The sequence below is a fragment of the Pteropus alecto genome, unplaced genomic scaffold, assembly GCF_000325575.1.
Source record: "Pteropus alecto unplaced genomic scaffold, ASM32557v1 scaffold106, whole genome shotgun sequence".
Lineage (NCBI taxonomy): Eukaryota > Metazoa > Chordata > Mammalia > Chiroptera > Pteropodidae > Pteropus > Pteropus alecto.
In genome coordinates, this window is record NW_006442103.1 from 4,796,288 (window position 1) to 4,817,762 (window position 21,475).

Sequence of the window (21,475 nt, forward strand, 5' to 3'; positions counted from 1 at the left end):
ACACATACCATGATTTATTTAATCAGTCTCCATTTTTGGACATCTAGATTGCTTCCAGTTATTTCCCATTATGTATGTGTTTGTACATTCACCTTTGCATAAATCCTTAATTATTCCCTTATTAATTATTTCGTTACTAGGTGGTACCACATATAGGAAAAGTATGGGTTTTGAAATCTAGCTTCACCACTGTTAGTATGATCCTGGTCAAGATATTTAGATTTACTTAGTCTCAGTCTCTCCATCTGGAAAATGGGGTTTATAATAGTACCTACCTCTTAAATTTCTTAAGGATTAAATAGAATAATGCAAATAAAGGATTAAATAAGATAACGCAGATAAAGCATTTAACATAATGTATGGCACATAATAAGTGCTCAATGTATGTCGCTTTCATTAGAATAAATTTTCAGAATGAAATTTCCGGGTTAGATTATAGTCACATATTTGAAGCTTTTAATACTGCCAACTCCCCTCCAGAAAGATTATATGAATTAATACTTTCAATTTTATGTGAGAGAGTCCATTACCCCACATCCTTACCAATACTGAGTATATATTATTATAATGTAGTGTTTAAGAACATAGAGTACAGAACCAGACTATCTGGGTTTGAATCAAATTTCAGATACTTACTAGCTGTAACAAGTTAGAGCTCAGGCACGTTACCTAATAGAGATCATTGGAGTGCCCCTCTTAAAGAGTTATGAGGATTACTTAATGTAAAACACTCAAAACAGTGTTTGACACTTAGTGAGTTATTGATAAGTGATAGCTGTTACTAATCAAATTGGTTAATATAAAATACTGTAAAATGACATCTCATTTTAATTTATTTTAAATAGTCAAGTTAAATTCTTTGTTCATTGGCCATTTGTATTTATTCAATGATATGTCATTTTACATACTCGCCCATTTTTCTGTTGTGCTCTATTGTCTGTTGTTTTATAAGAACTTTTATCATTAAGGATATTAACTCTTAATTCAAACTATTCTTAGCAAAGTAGTTGCATTCTAAAAAAAAATCAGTGATGAAACAGTTGTGTTTCTATAGTATGCTTATAAAATGCATACTCCTCAGACCTATTCAAATTGTCTTAGGACAAGGACAAGAAATCTATGTTTTAGTAAGCTCTGCAGGTAATTCTTATGCAAAGAGTTCACTGGCTACATGTTGAAAAATATTGCCCTGGATGGAGTTGGTACTAAGATTGCTGATTGATTTGACTCAGACTCGACTTAGAAATGACAGAGGAAGAAAGAGTACATCCCTGCTGTGGGGACAAAGACTGGCAGAAACAGGGGGAACAAACCACAGCCACCAATGATTTTCTAAGTTGAGACGGAATAAAAGAGAAATAAGGAAGTATAGTCAAGAGGATATGTGTTCACATAAAATTCAAAAGGAATGTATTCAGTTATGTAAAATGAAATTACTTGAGCAACTAAAAGCGCAAGAAAATAGGGTTTCAGTTGTATTCACGTGTGGTCAGTATACAATCTTACTGCTAATTGAACAAAGGGAAATCTAGGTCATAATAGTTAGACCCCTCCTTCTGACCATTATCTAGAAGGATCTTTAAGAAAATCCTGATTTTTCTGAATAACTACCGTGAAAGGCAATGCAATCTTAGGAGAGGAGAGAATGGGAAAAGAGAGAAAATATACAGAGTACTACATGATTTCTGAGATGGTTAACTGTGATTATCCCTTTAGTGGTCCTTTGATAAGTATTTTGAATTTAAGATAATTAGAAAAAAAATTTTCTTGATGTCCCACATAGGAGAATACAATGGAGGTTTGAGGAAACTTAAGCCCAAACTAGAAAGATTAAAAAAAATAAATTTATGAGATAAAGGGTATAGCAACCAAACGATTTTCTTTTTTCTTTTTTAATTTTTATTTTTCAAATAGAGTCAACATTCCAAAAGATTTTCTAGTATACTTCTAATTTGGCACTTGATTATTTTCTTGGTTTGGAAGAAATGTTACTTCTAATTGGTTTTTTAGCGTGTTTTATCCTTTAATTACTATTTAAAATGTGTATTGTTTATAATGTATATTATAATGAGTTCCTAAAACAAATTTTTTTTTAATTTTTATTGACAGCAAGTGAAATTTCACTATATTTAACTGGTTCTCTTTTTATTTTTTTTTTTTACATCTTAGTATTGCCTCTAAATTAACTTTGGCTGAGCTAAATCAAATACTTTACCGGTGTGAATCAGAAGAACAAGAAGATGGTGGGGGATGTTATAATATACCAAACTGGTCATCTCTTAAATATGCAGGTCTTCAAGGTAAGCAGATGTAAGGATAGTTAAGCTTTTTGCTTTTGTTTTTGTTTTTAGGGTCATATGGTGTCTTCTTTAAAGAAATAAGAGTATGTGCTCAGAGTTGGACTTCTTAGGTTCAAATTATGGCTCTGCTGCCTACTCATTTATTGACCTCTGGCAAATAATTTCTCTGTGCTCCAATTTCTGCGTCTATAAAATGTGAATAATATTGCCCAATACATAGGCTTTTTTGAGGATTAAATGAGATAACTCATTTGGGCCCCAAATGGGACTAGGTTGTAAATATAATACATTCATCTTCCTTTTTCATCTAATTTGAAATATTTTTTTTCATTACATATTTGTTTTACCCTACAAAAAGAACTTACAGTAAAATATTATGAAGTTAGAGTGGTTGTAAGATGGGATATAAAAACTAAATATTTATCAGCTTAATCTATCTGGTTGGTAATATTTTCTTGGATTTTTATCTAAGAAATTGGTTTATCACATATATTGTGGGTTCATTTAGTTCTCCCATGTATTGTGCCTCTTTTTTAATTCCTTATGTCTTTGTCCATTTAATCCATCTTTGAGGGCCAATTCAAGTCATATATCTTCCACAAAGCCTTCCTTAATCATTGCTTTTCACAGTAATTTCTTTGACCTCTGGACACTCAGTGCACTTATCGGCTATACCTATTACTTGGCCCTTGGAATACATTGCTTTATGTTAGTAATTAGTACAGTGTTTTTTATGAACCTTTATTATTATGGGTAAAAAAATAGCCTTTAAAACCAGACTCCCTGGGTCACACTGACTAGCTGTAGAACCATGGAGTAAACTCTCCATGTCTAAGTTTTCTCATCCATAAATGGGAGACAATAGTACTTACCACAGGTGTAACTGGTAGCTCTTAGGCACAGATCCGACACTCAGATGAGCTGGTGTGCAGGTTAGGTGTTTTTTGTTCAGTTTTAGATGTTCAGCTTATTGTTGTTTCAAAGGGAAAGATCTGGGGACGCCTCTCACTCCACCATGTTCTTTACCTTGTTTTTTAACTTTATACCTTCTACAAAACCAAGCACATAAGAAGCTCTCAATAAAATTTTTTTTTAAGTATAATTTCTGCTTTATTCTTTTCCAGAGAATAGTTCTTTGGAGTTAGCTCCTTATGTGGGCTTTGGTGGAGGTTGTGGGGCAGCACCTGCAGGTCTAAATCGGGGTGGGGGTGTTCGGTCCGACCAGGCCTCACTAGAGCGATTCCTGACTACCTTGCTGTGAGTGGCACAGCTCACACAGTAATGTAGTTGTACATATAGCTTGGGAAGTACATACGTATCGAAGATATTCGCTTCGGAAATGTCCCTCACAGCTGACCAACTTCTTAATGGCCTTGTCCTTGGGCATGCATTGGGTGCAGTTGGTGCAGTGAATAGGCTGCACATGGCCCTGGCCCTTTTTGACATGACCCTTATTCCTTCTTTTTTTGGCCATCTTGGAAGTGAAGAGCTGAGAGAGCTCAATAAAATTTTTGATACTTTTTACTTATGACATTTTTTTCCTAAAACATTTTCATTTTCATCACAAAAAGTTTTGTGCTATGAGTAATAAAGAAATGTGTATGTTACATTTTCTACTCTGTTTTCGCTCTGAGCTGTTGAACATCTTCACTGAAAAGACTACATTTTCGTGAACTTCTTTTCTGGCCTTTGTTTTTCTTAAAGTTAAGTCTAGATTTTTACTAGTTCTCTTTACTTTCTTATAAAATGATTTTTCTCATTCTTTCTAAATATAATTGCTCTTAACTGATTTGTCTATTACTTTATACCAACCCCCTTTCTCTCTGACAGTTTAACATATTTCTAGCAGTCCACTGGATATTTCCAGCAGGCTCTTACAGCAACTTCAGATTAAATCAAACTTACCCACTTCATTGGCCTTTCTCTCCCCTAAACAAAATTCCCCTTCTGTACTTCCCTGCTTCTTATAATAGTACATATTCAGGCATGTTGGAATCTAGGAGTGCATTTTTAGATATACCACTTTTATCTTCAATATTTAATCAGTAATTATGACTTGCAGATTTTTTTGTACCCTCTATGGTATACTGTATCCTTTTTATGTCCACATTTATCACTCTATTCTAAGACAAAATACAGTCTACAAAACCAGCTAGTGAGTTTTCTAAACTCTTGTTTCTTCTTCCACAAATCATTCCATCCCATTGATCGTAGTTAGATCTCTTCTCTAAAACACTGCTCCATCATGTCATTCCGTTATTCAACAAGTGGAATTAATGGGAGCATTATTTGCCTTCCCTGAAAATGCTAGGGCATATGTAGAACATTATTTTATACTATCTTGTTTTCTAGTTTTTTTGTTTTAAGCTTTGTTTCCCAAAGAAAGTTATAAACCCCTTGGGAAAAAGAACTATGTTTTAAATTTTTGCATTTATTTTTAATTGTTTCAAAATATGCTACATACATGGTCAAATTAATTAAATTCTAAATAAATAAGTGCAGTCAAAATGAAGTCAGTAAAGCCAGTGTAATTTTTTAAGGTGGAAATTATACTTTATTGGGTAATGAAAGAAGTACTATTGTTCTGTCATTGAAATCATAGAATCTGCTTTGTATACATAGAAATTTTAATGCTTCTATTTTAATATCACTTAAAGATATGCTTACATGCCTCACTTTGATACTTTGTTTAGTTCCAGGTACCTCTTATTATATTTCAAAATTTTTTCCATGTCAGGCTTTATTCTTCTTATCACCATAGATGCTCTTGCTCTCTCGAAACCAGTTGTATGATTTTCTTAAATCTTACCTGAATATTAATGAACCTACCGCTTTTCAACATGAAAAGACACAGACTTATCAGTTTTCTTCCCCCAGGTGCCTTAGAGCAGAAAAACCATGCTAGTTGTCTTTGAATATTATAACATTAAAATCCAAAAGAACAGAACGAGTCTCAGGAACCTTTGAAAGCTCTGCATAGCTCTTGTGACAGTGGTCCCCTTCAGTATGCCTTTGTATCTTGGTTCAAGCCATTGTGACCACACTTTTCTCCAACTATGTGAAGTGCCACTGTGGACTATACAGCCCTTGTGTCCACTTCTGTATGTTCACCCCACATCACTGGACACGAGCAGCAGCCCAGGCTATGGGAACGAATTGCCTCTGCCAATAATATAGCATGCTATTTCTATGACTTTTCAGGATTAATGTCTGTATTAGCAGAAATGAGACCAAAGAATGACTTGGGGCATCCTTTTTGTGATAATTTGAGATCTGGAGATTGGATGATTGACTATGTCAGTAATCGGCTTATTTCACGATCGGGAACTATTGCTGAAGTAAGTAAAGCTATATATTCTAGTCCAAAAAAAAACAAGAGCACAGTAAGAACTGTATTACCGTGTTATATGTAATATTTACATTGTTTTCTAACCTGAAACATTTTTCTTCTTCATCATCTTTTAGTTCTAATAAATGGATATCCGGTTGATAGATTACTGAATAGTCAAGTTGCATGTTTGGATTTACCTCTTAAAATATACCTAACCTGTAATCACACCAAATTAAAATTTTAAATTATCTTTATAACAGGTTGGCAGATGGTTGCAGGCTATGTTCTTCTACCTGAAGCAGATCCCACGCTATCTTATCCCATGTTATTTCGATGCTGTATTAATCGGTGCATACACCACTCTTCTGGATACGGCATGGAAACAAATGTCAAGGTATGTCCATCCACAAAGCTGGTATAGGAACCAAATACAGAGTCAGTTATACACTCTCAAAAGACCAAAACATGAGGAACTGTCATAGACTCGTACAGCCAGAAACATTTATAAGTAGATAATAAGTTTATTAGTATCTTTCAATCTAGAACATACAAAAACTTAGATATTAAAATCTGTTCTATAAAGCTAAAAATATATGTTGATGGGAACATTTAATTGTTTTATATTATTTGTTTCTATTCATTGAGTTGAGTTAATGGATATAATTTTTAAAATATACATACACAGTTCCTTTTCCAATTTTTCATTAGTTAAGAGAAAAATACTCTGCTATTATTATGAATGTGATTTGCCTGTCTTGATGAATTTCCTTAAAACGAAACCACAGATCAGAATGTATCAGTTGAGGAGCCACCACATTGATTTGGGCAGAATTTCTGAAAGTACGAAACCTCAACCCTGCTGTTTGTTTCGCAACACACCTTGGACTTAAAGCCACCTAGAAAATTGGTGAAATGAGAGCCGCTTTGAAATCTAACCAAATTAAAAATGTTTTTCAACTGATATTACCATTGTTACTCATTTGTGTACAGAGATTATTTGAAGGAAAGAAATCAAAATAATACTGCTAAAATTTTTTGAATCAATAGGTATAAAATTTTAGTTATGCAAGATGAGTAAGTTCTAGAAATCTGTACAACATTGTGTCTATAAATAACAGTATTGTACACTTAAAAATCTGTTAATAAGGTAGATCTTAAGTGTTCTTACTACAATAAAAATTTTTTAAATAAATAAATTTTTTTGTGTTTCTCTCTACCAATAATATTTTGAACTTCAATTTATTACAGCTTTGTTCAGAATGGTTCTACCTTTGTGAAACACCTTTCATTGGGTTCTGTCCAGCTGTGTGGAGTAGGAAAATACGCTTCTCTTCCACTTCTTTCACCTTCGCTTATGGATGTACCATACAGGCTAAATGAGATCACAAAAGAAAAGGAGCAATGTTGTGTGACTCTAGCTGCAGGTAAGAAATTACTTACAAGGTAAAAATGTGTAAGTCAATATTATTCAAAGAGGAAAAGTTATGGAGAAATGATTATTTTTTAAAAAACTCATGATATAATCCAAGATTCTATGTTATTGCCTAATAAAATTTTATAGATATTCACTTGTAAAAATAATAACTATGCTTACTATTTAATTATTACTGTGCAGCAGGCACTTATTTATATGTGTTTTTTCTTGTGGCTAGTTAATACTACTGTGTGTTTCTATTTTTTTCAACTTGACATTTTGTATTTTTTTCATCAGATTTGTTTTACTTTCTTTTTTCCATTATATTATACTTCTTTCCCAATTTTAAGAATTAACGCAACCTTTTGATTACAAGAGATCATATAGAGGTCTACAAGTTACAAACATATGTTGAATAATTTTTTATTATGTAACTAACTGTAATCAAATTTTTTCAACTATATTTATTGGCATTCTTTTCTACAAATAGTGTTGAAACCTGAACCAAATAATAAGTCTAAGTGAAATAGGTTAAAGGACAGGTTTTTGTTTTCTTTTTAATATATTTTGAGCTTTTTCTAGGAAGTCTTAATATTTGAGGACATTGAAGTTTATAATTTTCCAAACTAAATGAAAAATACCACATCACAGGATGAAAGTAATAGTATTGTCTGTGTGATTTCCTCTGTTGCCCCTTAAATTTGCATCTGCTCAGCCAAAGAAGAAAGACTTAGAGGGACCTAATGACTCAAAAAAATTAACTTTTCGTTTAGAATGATCATATGAACCTTCTGAATGTTTCAGTTATATTATTGTGTTTTAGATTTTCACTCAACTATTTGATCTCCTCCTGGAACTTATTTTTCCCCTAGGAATACATGCAGATACTCATAAAACTGAACTGAGCTATTGTAGGGGAAAAATTAACATGCAGCATTTGGTTTTAAAGCCTACTGTGTAGAAGCCTATTACATAAAATAGTAATCTCAACATTTTAATTATATACACTGCTGTTGTTAAGCACTCCCAAAATAGATATATTGATATGATACCCGATATACTTACATATTAGGTACAATATAAAACAAAAATAGAAACTAAAAGATAAGTTGATAAATATAAATAAAAGTTATAATATTTGCTTCTAGAATCCCAAGGGAGTATTTTGTGTACTCCATACTAACAAATTATAGGACTGTACTTAGATTTGAAGATAGGTTTCTTTTGATGACAGTAGTACAAAAAAAATTATAAGCTTTTATAATAATTGACAAGATAGAAATCACTCAAGGTATGTTATCTATAAGTTATATACTGTTAGAGGTCAGTCAAAAAGTTAATATAAACATTTACACATATCAGTGCTAGAGATTTTATAATTTCGACTTTTTAACAAAGATAAACTGTATTTTAGGACATTCCAACATAAAAATCACCCTTGAACATGTCCATACTCATATTTCATCTAAGGTGTTAAATGGCTTAAAGTTCCAGGAAGTCTGTATAGCACAGAGCACTATATGTGTTAGCTGCCATTTTCATCATCCTCAAAATTATCATCAACAACCATAGATAAGCCATATATGTCAACCATGTGTAAATAATACACAAAGTGTTTAGGGAAATTTTGTATTATTATTTTGGAGACAATATAGAAAGAAATGTCTAGTGTTACCTTTAGTTCTGATCTTTCTTAACAGAAGAAAATGTCTAATCTCCACGAAGGTGAAAACCCAATAAGCAGAAACTTAAATAGTGAAGTACACTTAGTAATTGCCCAAATTTTCTTTTATCTTAGTCTTTTATTTCATTTATTCATTAATTTTTTATAATATATTATTTTCAATGATATAATTTATACTTTACTAAAGATATACTTTAGTAAACAAAGCAGAGGATGTTTCTGTATCGTGGCTCTTATTTTCTATTGGGGAAGAGTTGTTCCTTCAACAAACCAGAAAACAGACAAACAAGATAATGTCAGAGCTTAGAAGTTATGAATGAATGCTGTGTGCATTTTATTTATGTTCTCAGTTTTCCCTTCCTGAAATATTTGTTAAATTTATGCTTTGGCATAGTTCTTTTTTTAAGTGAAATGCTAATTTCCTTTGCTTTGCTTTCCTACTGATTATTGTTTTTAGTACAAATACAAATAACATTTGTATTTTTTATGTTTTATAAGAAACCAAACTCAATCTAAAAATAAAATTTTAGATTTTATCCATTGATAACGCTATTTTATCTCATGAATAAAGGCTGCAATTACCTAGAATGTTCAAGTTATTTGATACCTGAAATCCCTGTTTTCATATGTAAAAACTGTTCTTGGCTAACAAAGTATAATACTTTTAAGTTGTTTTGAATTAATAGGATATTGAGTAATACTCTTTAACCCTAAAGTGATAGATGACTAAAACAGTTAATATGTATCATTAAAGTAATCATTTCTTATTTAATTTGTTGTATTTAAGTTGCAGGTAGCATCTTTGCAAATATATCATTAATATTACATTAAATGTTTGTTTATGTGTTAAATATTTGATCTCTGACTTTAATTCATTCAAAGAAATTTATCCGTGTTTACATTCAAATCAGTTTAGATAGACATTACTCTCTAGCCCTGGTTCTGAATCTCTTTCGAGTCCACAGGTTTCTTTAAGAATCTGTTAAAACTATGGAACCTCATCAAACAGATGTTGACATAAACGTAGACACACATTTTACAGATAATTTTAGAGTTCGCAGACTACCTATAGCTCATCCTGGGTCTCCAGGTTTAGTGACTGGTCTATAGTAAAGAAGTTCATAAGCATGTGTGTATTTTTTAAATTAACATTATTTTTTTGTGTTTCCTGTTAGGCTTGCCTCATTTTTCTTCTGGTATTTTCCGCTGCTGGGGAAGGGATACTTTTATTGCACTTAGAGGTATACTGCTGATTACCGGGCGCTATTTAGAAGCCAGGTAGGAGATCTCTAAAAGGTTCAGTGCAGCCTTCTGTTTGAATGTTTTTTACATGCTCTTCGAACTTTCCTCTTATCCATCCACTCTCAATATTTGAGAGAGATGTTTTCTGTAAATGTTTTTTTCTTTTATTGTATTTTTTACATGTTCATTTAATAGGATCATAGAATTGCAAATGAGTGAAAATCTTCGAAGTTACTAACTTCAGGTTCCTCATGTTACAGGTCAGGTTATTTTCAGCATTTGTTAATTTCTTTCAGTAAAACTAAAAAAATGTATAACCATGTTATTAACGTCGCTCACTAAAGAATAAAATTTTTATGCCTAAATTAAGTATAAGAACTCAGATGAACTTTTAGGTAGAATTTGAAAGTCCTTCTATAATGAAGATACTGCGGGCTCTTTGAGTCCTGTAGAAAGAACTATACTATCAGGTTTTCTTCTGTCTTGTCAGGCCTTGTAACTTCTAGTTTTATGTTTTCTAGAAAATGGTGTTTTCTTATGCCATAATAATATAAATAGATTTATTGGAGGTAGAAAAGAAAGCTCAACAGCAGTGCCACTCAGAGTGTGTTCCACAAATCAGCAGTGTCTCCATCATCCGAGAGTCTATTAGAAGTGCATATTTGTGGTCCCTGTATTGGTTCTCCTGAATCTGAAGCTGGGGTGGAGAGGGCAGAGTTGGCAGGTTGAAATCCCTTAATTTCACAGGGGCTCTGGTGATTACCAATAGCTCAAGGCTAAGTTTGAACGGCAGTGCTCTACAAGTTAAAACTTGGGGAAAAAAAACATTTATAGGATACCTCATTTTGGTGTCATCAGAAAAGTAACTGGTTTGCTTCTTTGAATAACAATAGTTTTATTTTTGGTCCTTCTAAAATTTGAAAATTTCTAAGTAGACATCTGATATGTATTATATTCTTCCCTACTAACCTAATATACTAAGACCTTTTCTTATTGACTTACGATACCATTATGGGGCCATAGAAATTGAGAGGCTGTTTGCTTCTTCCCCAAATGCTTCTAAATGACTGTGACTAAGTAAGAATGGGATCTCAGGATTCAGCATAATATAGTGGTTAAGAACTTGGGTTTGGGCCAGACTGCCAGGTTCTAATTCTGGTTCCAAACTACCACCTGATAAATTATTTATCCTCTTTGCTCTCTGTAGAAGTGTCTAGAACAGTGTCTGCCACATGTGAAGCATTCCATAAATATTAGTTTTTTAAAATCATTGTTTTCATTGTTATCCGGGCTCCCAATTATCACTTCCATGTACTGTCAAAAATTTCTGCTGCTTAATTTGACACATGACTATCTAGATCAGGAGTCGGCAAACCTGTTTCATATGGCCTATGAGCAAAGAATGGTTTTTACCTTTTTAAAAAGTCATTTAAAAAAGAAAAAACATGACTGAAACCATATATAGCCAACAAAGCCTAAAATATTTACTATCTAGCCCTTTACAAAGTTTGCCCACCCCTGATCTAGATGATTCCTAGAGGATAATATATTTGCTAGATTCATGCTAACAGCTATAAATTATAAACTCTTAAATTATAATGGCTTTTCTTAAAATTTATTTCTTGCTTCTACTCCAATATGGTTATTCAGGAGGCAGCTTTTCACATAGTGGTTTAAGGATACAGGCTCCTTCATCTTGAGGATCTACTGTCTTCCAGGGCCTGAGTCATCTCCAGTTCTCTGGCAGAGAGGGAGAGATCCTGGGGAAGTTCATCCCGTTCCTTGTACTTAACATAGCTCAGTTTTATTTATATTCTTTTGCCTTAGTATGCAGTCATCTAGCCACAACCAGCTATAAGGTAGTTTGGGACATGTAGGAAACCATTTTAGTGGACATATGACTATTTCTACTACAGCTAGTTCTACTTTCTCCCTCTGCAGAGGTATTTGTGGACAGAGGTCTTTGGCTTCAACTTGCAAGTGTAGGACATTGTTCTGGATGGTGAAGACCGCTAGCACTGTGGCCCTTTATTAACTGGAAGTGTCACTGTACACGCTAACACTTTATACTGCAGAAAATAAAAACTTTCCTGCTGCACTATTATTTAAGAGATAGGTATTAAACTGAAACGTAGAAGTAATTAAATTTCTAAGTGGTTTAGCCAAAAAGCACTGAGGCCTACACATTTTAAATGGTTTTCCAAGGCATACAGATGGTAACACGAGGATTTAAACCTCAGTCCTTATTTCTTACTTTCCTACTCTTTTTAGAGTTTTCATATTCTTTGTAAGATGCTATGCCATCTTACAAAGTTGTCATTTGGTATATGATAGTAGGTTAACACTTTCAAAGATAAAATATCCTTTTACCAATTTTTGAAAATTAATCCTGTTTTTCAAGGTCAGCTTCTACTCATTTATTTTTTTACATGTTTGCTTTGCTCTTGATATTTGCTATTTAAAATAATAGAATGCATGTTCTTAATTACTTAGATTTTGAAATACCAAGGATTTCAAAAGTAGAATCTAGAGCTGGATGTGACAGGGGAGCTTAGAAATCACCCCGTCACATCCCTTACTCCACAGATGGAAAAACCATCCCAGAGAGGGTAAGTCACACAGATGTTAGAAAAAAACCAGGGCTAGGATCAAAGTTTCTGACCTTTAATTCAGTGCTTGTTCTATATTTTGACCACTTTCTACATGAAAATACAAAGCAATAAGGACAGGAAAGAAAAATGCATCCAAAATAATAGTCACCAAAAGTGACTTTTTTGTCTTCTGATTTTCAGGTGATTGTTTTCATGTGAAATGATCTACCTAATTCTGTTGTTTTAGGAATATTATTTTAGCGTTTGCTGGTACCTTGAGACACGGTCTCATTCCTAATCTCCTGGGTGAAGGAACTTATGCCAGATACAACTGCCGGGATGCCGTGTGGTGGTGGCTGCAGTGTATTCAAGACTACTGTAAAGTGGTTCCAAATGGCCTAGACATTCTCAAGTGCCCTGTCTCCAGAATGTATCCTACAGATGATTCTGTTCCTTTGTCGGCCGGCACAGTGGTAAAAATCATTTCTTAAAATAATTTCTTTTCCTGAAAAATAGCTTTTAGCTTCTAATAAAAAATACATGTAATTAGGAATCTGAATCTTAATTCTTCAGACATTGCTATTAGCATCTGCTGGTACTGTGAGAGATTGCAGAGATAAAACTTGGGGCTTACTTAAAGAGCTTGCAACATGGTAGAAGAGATGATGCGTACGTCATATGGTCATTGCAAAAAGAGGTGTGTAGGAAGCGCTGTGCAGTCTTTCCTAAGAGGAAGGGAGATGATCTAGTAGGTAGGTCTCAGGGAGGACTTTAGAAAGTAACTAAAATTTCACATAAACTGGACCTGAACTAAAAGGTGAGTAAGATTTCAGCAGAGATGAGAGAAGTTGTGGAAAGACATTAAAGATGAAAAGAATAATAAAGCTCAGGGTGGATTGAAGCATAGTTTAGAATTTAAATCATACTGCTCAGTCTAGTTTGGCTTTTTGTGTAAGGCACCTGCAAGGTAGTAAAAGATTGTGAAAAGGGTGAACCAGGTTGTGGAGAGCCCTGACTACCAATCCAGGGAGTTCAGAGTTTCTCAGTGCAGCATGAATAAACATTTTTGAGTAATATTTTCCCAGTCAGTAATGTATAGTGATACAGTACCTTTGCCACCTCTGATCTGCCTATATGTTATTGTTTGTTTGGTTATGACTATGGGGGACTTCTAAACTACCTCAGGGCAAGCACAGATTGGTGTCTCCATGATGTTTATTTATATCATGAAGTATTCAAAGAACATTTGTCAAAAAACAGTTTTACCTAAAATACCACATTAGTATATAATTTATCCCCCTTCCTATGTATGTGAATGAATAAGAATGCCAATTTAAAATTTAGATTTCTGTATAATAAGCTAGATTCACTTACTACTAGCTGAACAATTCACTCTAATAGAAACTATACAAGCTCACAAGATTCATTTTCTTGTGTCAGCAAAATTACAAATTATTTCATGTCACAGACATTAATAGTTACAACTACAATATGTTAAATATTCATATGCCAAGGGTCAACTGTATTATTTGATGTATAAGAGCTGCTGCTTTCCCCAGTCCTACCCCTGACCCCATTTTTCCCTCCAAAGGAAAATGTATTTTCACAAAACTTCAGTTGTGGTATTCAGAGGAAGGTAAGAAAAATGTAATTTCTAACAGAGGTAATGTCCATTATGTCTCAAACAGGATCAGCCATTGTTTGAAGTAATACAAGAAGCTATGCAGAGGCACATGCAGGGCATACAGTTCCGAGAAAGGAATGCTGGTCCACAGATAGATCGAAACATGAAGGATGAAGGTACATCACTTTACATAGTAAAGATTTACTGATGAGGTAAAATTAAACCTTGTAGTTGTTCATTTATTTGACAAATATTTTATTTGCATGTAAAACTTCAGAATATAACTATGGAAAAAAGATTAAGATGATTCTGATCTCACTAGTTTAGTTTTAGTTTCTAGAAGACAGATAAAATTTTATACTTTTGTTAGCCAATTTGAAAGATAATTTGGAAGTTGCATTTATAATCATAATAAGAATCACTGATAATTAAGTACTTACTGTGCACTGGGCATTGTGCTGCTTTGCCTATGTTATTCCCATTTAACTCTCCCAGGAACATTGAAGATGAGTTATATTCTCATTTTTATTGATCGGATGACTGACTTGTAATAATTTTATTAGAGTAATAGAATTATGAACTTTCTTTTTTTTTTACTTTTTTTAAGACTATTATTTTTAACATAAAATAATAAGCTTAAGTGATTAGACATTTTAGATAACTCCCTAGCTCATTGGCAAACGATATATACTCAGAAATTTAAATACCTTCTTGTATATTATGAATTCTTTTTTAAACAGTAGTTAAACCTCATTTAGTTAATTTATTATATGTAGTGGCAATGTACAAATTTTATACCCAGCTGAGCTGGCAAAGATCACTGAATAACTTTTTATATCCTTCACTAAGAGAACTAAATAGAATTAGATTTTATATTTTAAAGAATATTTTTTGTGATATCTCTGAATTATTTTAGTTTTTAATTTTAGTTTTGAAACACTTCAATATACAGAAAATAACATGCATTATACCTTTGAACCTGGAATTGAAATTAGACAGATATTAACATTTGGCCTTATTTTCTTCAGATCTTTTCTTTTGTTTTGAAAAGAAATAAATCATTACAGACATATGTAAAGCTTCATCTCTATCTCTTTCTCTTCCCTCCTTCTCCAGAATTAACAAATATCTTATAATCACGGTTTCTATTTCCATGTATGTTTTTGTATTTTATGCACTTATGTATATTTGATTATGTGTAAATTACATATGATATATATTATGTAGTATATATTCAGTATGTTGTTATATATCATAACATTATGTATATAAACTATATAAATATTTTATATGTTTTTAAGTTAAATGTCTTATATAATCATGTAAGACATAGCCACATAGACATACACTGTTATATATACTAGTATTATCTATATTTTATGGAAATATATGGAAAACTTAGGCATATCTTTTTGCAACTTGTATACTTGTTCATTTTGTTTGGGGAATTTATCCATCTTGATTCATGTAAATCCAGTTTATTAATTTTAAATGGTATAGAGTTTTCCATTGTATGAATAAACCACAGTGTTTATCCATTTCTATACTCAGCAGTTATTTACTTTTTTCTAATACAAACGATGTTACAGTAATATCCCTGTATGTGTCTCCATGTGCACATAGATAAGGATTTCTCTAGGGCAGCGGTCCCCAATCTTTTTGGCACCAGGGACTGGTGCTCCTATGAGAATCTAATGCCTGAGGATCTGAGGTGGAGCTGAGGCAGTGATGCTAGTGTTGGAGAGTGGCTACACAAACAGATGAAGCTTTGCTCACTCCCCTGCCCCCCACCTTCTGCTGTGCAGCCTGGTTCCCAACAGGCCACGGACCAGTACCAGTCCATAGCCCGGGGATTGGGGACCCCTGCTCTAGAGTATATATCTAGAAATGAAATTACTCCAGAGAGTAGGGGGGAGAGGGGGGAGCTAGATGGGGTAAAAGGAGTCAAATACGTGATGACAAATCTAACTATGGGTGGTGAACACACAGTGCAATGTATAATATATGCCTAACTGTTGAATTGTATGCCTGAAACTTACTGGATTTCGTTAACCAATGTCACCATATAAATGAATGGATGGATGGATGATAAATAAATAATAAATAATTTTTAAAAAAATTTTTTTAAAGAAATTAAATTACTATGTGGTAGAATATGCATATCTTCAACTTTTAAGGTATTACCAAATTGCTCTCCAGAGTAGTTATCCTCATTTATTACATTACTTTTAAATTTTACAAGTGTTTTATTTTGCTTTGTTAGGTTTTAATATAACTGTAGGGGTTGATGAAGAAACAGGATTTGTTTATGGAGGAAATCGCTTCAATTGCGGCACATGGATGGATAAAATGGGAGAAAGTGACAGAGCTAGAAACAGAGGAATCCCAGCCACTCCAAGGTAAGGTTTATTTTATGGTGCTGGTATAATTATACCCTTTTTAAAACCACACCCTTGCGGAAACCTTTATTCTATTAACCATGAAGTCTTCATATTAATCAATGAAAATCTTCCTTTCTCCCTCCCACTTCCTCTTCCATTAATCCCTTTCTCTCCCTTATATGCACATACACAATCCTCTTGGTAAAAGTCATCAAGTAAAGCTATCTGTTGTTTCTGGAAGTTCTCAAGAGTTGATTCTCTACAAATACCTCAAAGGAAAGTTTTATGATTCATTGTCTCTGTTTAAGAAATTGTCTTAATCTGAAGTGCTTTTATTGTAAACATTTCATTATGCTCATCTTTGATAAATATAGAAGACAACCAATTATTCCATCCTTTATAAAAATCTTTTCACTTTCTGCACCTTTTTCCCTAATTCTTTTATCTTTCATCCCATTATTTCTTTTTACGATTTCAAATGTTTAAAACAGTATGAAGCCTGAGAAGCTGTTTTCTTATTCTAAATTTTATCTTCAATCAGTTATCAAAAAATTACTTAATAATAGCTACATGCTTTATAAACTTTTAAAAACCTGTTTATTTTGGTGCACTTCCCTTTCATTTTCCTTAAAAATGAGCTCTCAAATTAATGATGTTCACCTTCCCTGGCTTCAGGGATGTGAATTCTTTCATATGTCCCATGTTTGCTCTTTTCTCTGGGACTTTATTTCAATATTCCCTGATTCCTTACAGCTATCTTTTTCCAGTCACCACCTCATTTTATTCCATCATCCCCATTCTACTTCTTAGAATTTTTTAAAAATATGTTAAGAAGGTAAGCATGGCAAAATAGTAAGAAGAGAGTTTCTTATACATATTCCTATAAAGTGGGAGGTTTTTTTAATAAATAGTTGTTTTATAATACATTAGTTATATAAGTCATAAAAGTTATGCTCTTTAAATAGTACTTAAATGACTCCAACTCATTAAATTATTTTTAATTTTAGAGATGGATCTGCTGTGGAAATTGTGGGCCTAAGTAAATCTGCCATTCGCTGGTTGCTGGAATTATCTAAAAAAAATATTTTTCCTTATCATGAAGTCACAGTAAAAAGAGATGGTAAGCTGTTCATTTTATTTCCAAGGAAACTTCAAATGTACTGTCTGTATTCTTAACCTATGTAATCATCATTTGACTCAATGAACTAATATTAGAAATCTTCATCTTCCCCATAAGATTAAGAGGAAAGGAATACCACTAGTTCACTAGTGTGTAAATTGTAACAAACCTGGTTACAAACCATATTTTTATAGCAACTTTGAAGTGAAATGTGAAAATCATCATTGTTATTGCCTTATCGTGCTTTGCTTTTTCCTCAGTGTGACTATGAGCAAGTTGTGTTTTTGTGAACAATTATGAAATCTTCACGACTCTTTTACTAGACCTGTGTTCTCCAATAGAAATATAATTTAAGCCACATACATAATTTAAAATTTTCTAGTACCCACATTTAAAAAAGTAAAAAGAAATAGGTGAAATTAATTATGATAATAAATTTTATTAACTCAATCTATGTTAAATATTATTTTAACTTGTAATCACTATTTTATATTCTTCTGAAGAGGTACCAAGTCTTTGGAATCCAGTGTATATTTTACACATCTCAATTCAGACTATCCTCATTTCAAATGCTTAATGAAGGTAACTTTCTCAAACATATAAGAGTGACCCAAAGACAAATCAAGGATCATTTGTTAGAGTCTAATCCTTTTTTGGTAATACAATGAAAAATAATTTTTGACTTTAGGCAAGTGCCCTTCAAAAGATTCTTACACTTTCAAAAAGTGGATAATTTATTACCTAAATATTATTCCTTGGTTGTAACTAAATGTATGAATTTCTTTGAATGCTTAAAACTGCCAAGTCTTTTATCATGTTTTAGGAAAGGTTGTGACAGTCTCATATGATGAGTGGAACAGAAAAATACAAGACAACTTTGAAAAGCTATTTTATGTGTCCGAAGACCCTTCAGACTTTAATGAAAAGAATCCAAATCTGGTTCACAAACGTGGTATATACAAAGACAGTTATGGAGCTTCAAGCCCTTGGTGTGACTATCAGCTCAGGCCTAATTTTACCATAGCAATGGTTGTAGTAAGTGATTCATTTGTTATTTTCAAATTTGAAAAGTATTGTAAGACAATTTATTTAGTTCTTTATTCCCATTTGTTTTCAAATTCGTTTAATTGCTTAAAAAATGTATTGCTTACTAGCTAGTTTTATATATGTTTTCTAATTAATAAAGCATTATGCCTGTCACTCTTAACCTATAACATTTGGTATCAAAAAATAGAAAATAATGGATGATGACTAATGAAGTGCTTCAAACATTTTTCACATCACAGCACACGTAGAAAATGACAATACTTGTACAGCACACTGAACTAAGTGGATTAGGTTGCTTGTGCCAGATCCAACTGCTTCGGTTAGCCCCCAGCTGCCTTGAAAGCTGAGGACATCTGTACTTTGGCACACCAGTGCCATGACCAGTGTCTCAGCACAGTAGTTGGAAACATCTGGACTAGTGAACCAATGGAGGTAGCTTCAATTCACAGTGTTTTCTATGTTTTGTAATTAGTTCTGTCCTGCCAAGAATTCTAGACTCTTGTTATTTTATCTCTCCTTAGACTAAAAATAAACTACAAGGGCAGTGAAATAGAGAAGGTATGTGTTCTGTGCTTGCCTAGCTGTCTACACTTTGTCAAAAAGTGTTCTGAACAGAGTACTCTTAATTATGGTAGAAGAAACAACACAAAGATACATAAAGGTAGCTCCAGTTTAGTGTGCGTTTGATTTCATTTAATCATTACAATTAATGCAGATTCTTAGTCACTAGTATTTTCTCTCCTCCTCCATATCACACACTCATGCTATTGGAGGCCAGATCCTTCTGTATTTGTTACCAGTTATACTTAAAGGAAGCTTTTGTAAATCTTCTGAGGAATAAATTAGATGGGTTTAAGTGTGTTCTGCCTTCATTTTGCTCTGGCAAATTCTTTTTGGAGCTAGTACAGTTTCTTGAAATGACACAAGGAAATAATCACCTCTAACAATTCTTCTAACTTCTAAGGCCAATAACAGTGCTTCCAAGTCAGCCTCAGGATTAGATCAGGTTTGGCACCCGCACCAGATTTCTGACCCACACTGTAGTTTTAAATCATTTTCCTTCTTTTCTATGTTTATGAATAGTTTATGTTCCACTGTGAGTGAAAACTAATCCTTCTGTAATCTTAAAAATTTTGCGTATTTGTTTTTGACATTGCTTTGACATTTGTGTATTTGTTTTTGACATAGGCCCCTGAGCTCTTTACTACAGAAAAAGCATGGAAAGCTTTACAGGTGGCAGAAAAAAAATTGCTTGGTCCCCTTGGCATGAAAACTTTGGATCCAGAGTAAGTTACAATATAAGTGCTAAGAATGCTGTTGATATTGTATTGCATCAACCATAATTGTTTTACTTGTCAATAAAATCTCTAAAATTGCATTCATACTGAGTTTCTAAAAATACCTCTGTGTCTTCATTAAATATCAGTATTCAAAATGCCTTTGGCTTGTCATTCATTCAGTGATCAGCGAAAGAATGTTTAAGTTTATAAAACTAATATTTCATGAATATTTTCTAATGCCTTTTTTTCTTATTATAAAAGTGATTATTATGGATATTAAAAGTATAGACATATTGTCTCCTCAGAGACAATCTTTATTTTCTAATGTGTTACTCCTAGTAGTTCCTTTAATATTTTTAAGTAATAGGGGTATGCAACTGTTTCTTGATTTTTCAAAAATATTAGACACTATTTGTTTACTTCCTGTGATGACAGATGAGAATTTAACTCCATCCTCACCTAATCACCAGCCCTTTTCATCCTTTCTATGTAATTACACCATTATTTTTATTAAAACCAATAAATAATTTTGTTTTTATTTTATGATTCTGTGTTCATGCCATTTTTCTTTTTCAACTTTTGCTTTTTCTTGAATTTCTAATGGCTATTATGTTTTCCTTCTACTGTTTTGAAGTTTGATACCCATCATCAATTTGTTTTCTATATCATTTATGGGAGAGCTCTATTTCTATAGTACCCTCACCTTTGTAGATTTTTTCTGTGCAATTTCAGTCTTGAGATGTAAAATTTTATATCTGTGTACTTATCTGCATTCAGAGGTGTTCACCACATTTTCAGAGGCATTAAAAACCACTGGTCAAAACTAAAACCTACAGTTAAAGCTTACTCACGTGACAAGTTCCGTCCTCACTAAAAGAAAAAAAATTAAAGTGATGATTTAATTAAACTGGATGTAGATAACTGCCTTGTATTATCGGTCACAATGTTTGTACTTTGTTTAGTTTATAAGTGCATATAAATTCTCTATGTGTATTCAGTTGCTATTTGTAGTCTCATAATGTACTGATTTTAATTAATTTTAAAATAACTTCATGGAGAAACTTTAAAAAACCTTTTCAATGTGTAATAATTAATAAACCCTATCTTTAATGATTACTAATTCAAATTACTCTATGTATATTTTAATCATCATAAATATGTTAGAGGCCAACTGAAATAATTTACTTTAACCAGTATTTAGTGTTAGGATAACTCCTTGAAGGCAAGATACCTATATACTTTATGTTTTTTTGTGTTAGCCATTAAGTATTTGTTAGTCATTCCCTAACACATTATAAAATTCTCTGAACTCAATATATACTAATTTAAGGTTAAATGGATGATGAGCTTATTCTATAGATTAAAAGATAAAATAATTTATTTCCCTTACCTTTGCTATTGAACGATTTTTTCTGATGCTTCCTATATAATGTCTCATCTTTTTAAAAACTAAATTTCCAT

General features: G+C 32.6%; 1 protein-coding gene and 1 pseudogene across 3 annotated transcripts in view; one reads left to right on the plus strand and one right to left on the minus strand.

The window, feature by feature from the left end:
* AGL (amylo-alpha-1, 6-glucosidase, 4-alpha-glucanotransferase) overlaps positions 1–21,475 on the plus strand; it is a 60,299-nt gene that overhangs the window by 30,622 nt on the left and 8,202 nt on the right. For 2 of the 3 annotated variants that reach the window (XM_006919556.3, XM_015595495.2), the window contains exons 21-31: positions 2,170–2,300; positions 5,502–5,638; positions 5,892–6,025; positions 6,880–7,055; positions 9,905–10,007; positions 12,810–13,035; positions 14,251–14,362; positions 16,450–16,585; positions 17,575–17,687; positions 18,511–18,722; positions 19,923–20,020. In XM_006919556.3, the coding sequence (XP_006919618.1) occupies positions 2,170–2,300; positions 5,502–5,638; positions 5,892–6,025; positions 6,880–7,055; positions 9,905–10,007; positions 12,810–13,035; positions 14,251–14,362; positions 16,450–16,585; positions 17,575–17,687; positions 18,511–18,722; positions 19,923–20,020 (1,578 nt within the window). Of the gene's footprint in view, positions 1–2,169; positions 2,301–5,501; positions 5,639–5,891; positions 6,026–6,879; positions 7,056–9,904; positions 10,008–12,809; positions 13,036–14,250; positions 14,399–16,449; positions 16,586–17,574; positions 17,688–18,510; positions 18,723–19,922; positions 20,021–21,475 lie in introns of those variants that run through there. The other variant, XM_015595496.2, reaches the window with a different exon arrangement.
* On the minus strand, positions 2,307–4,763 carry LOC112486162 (annotated as a pseudogene).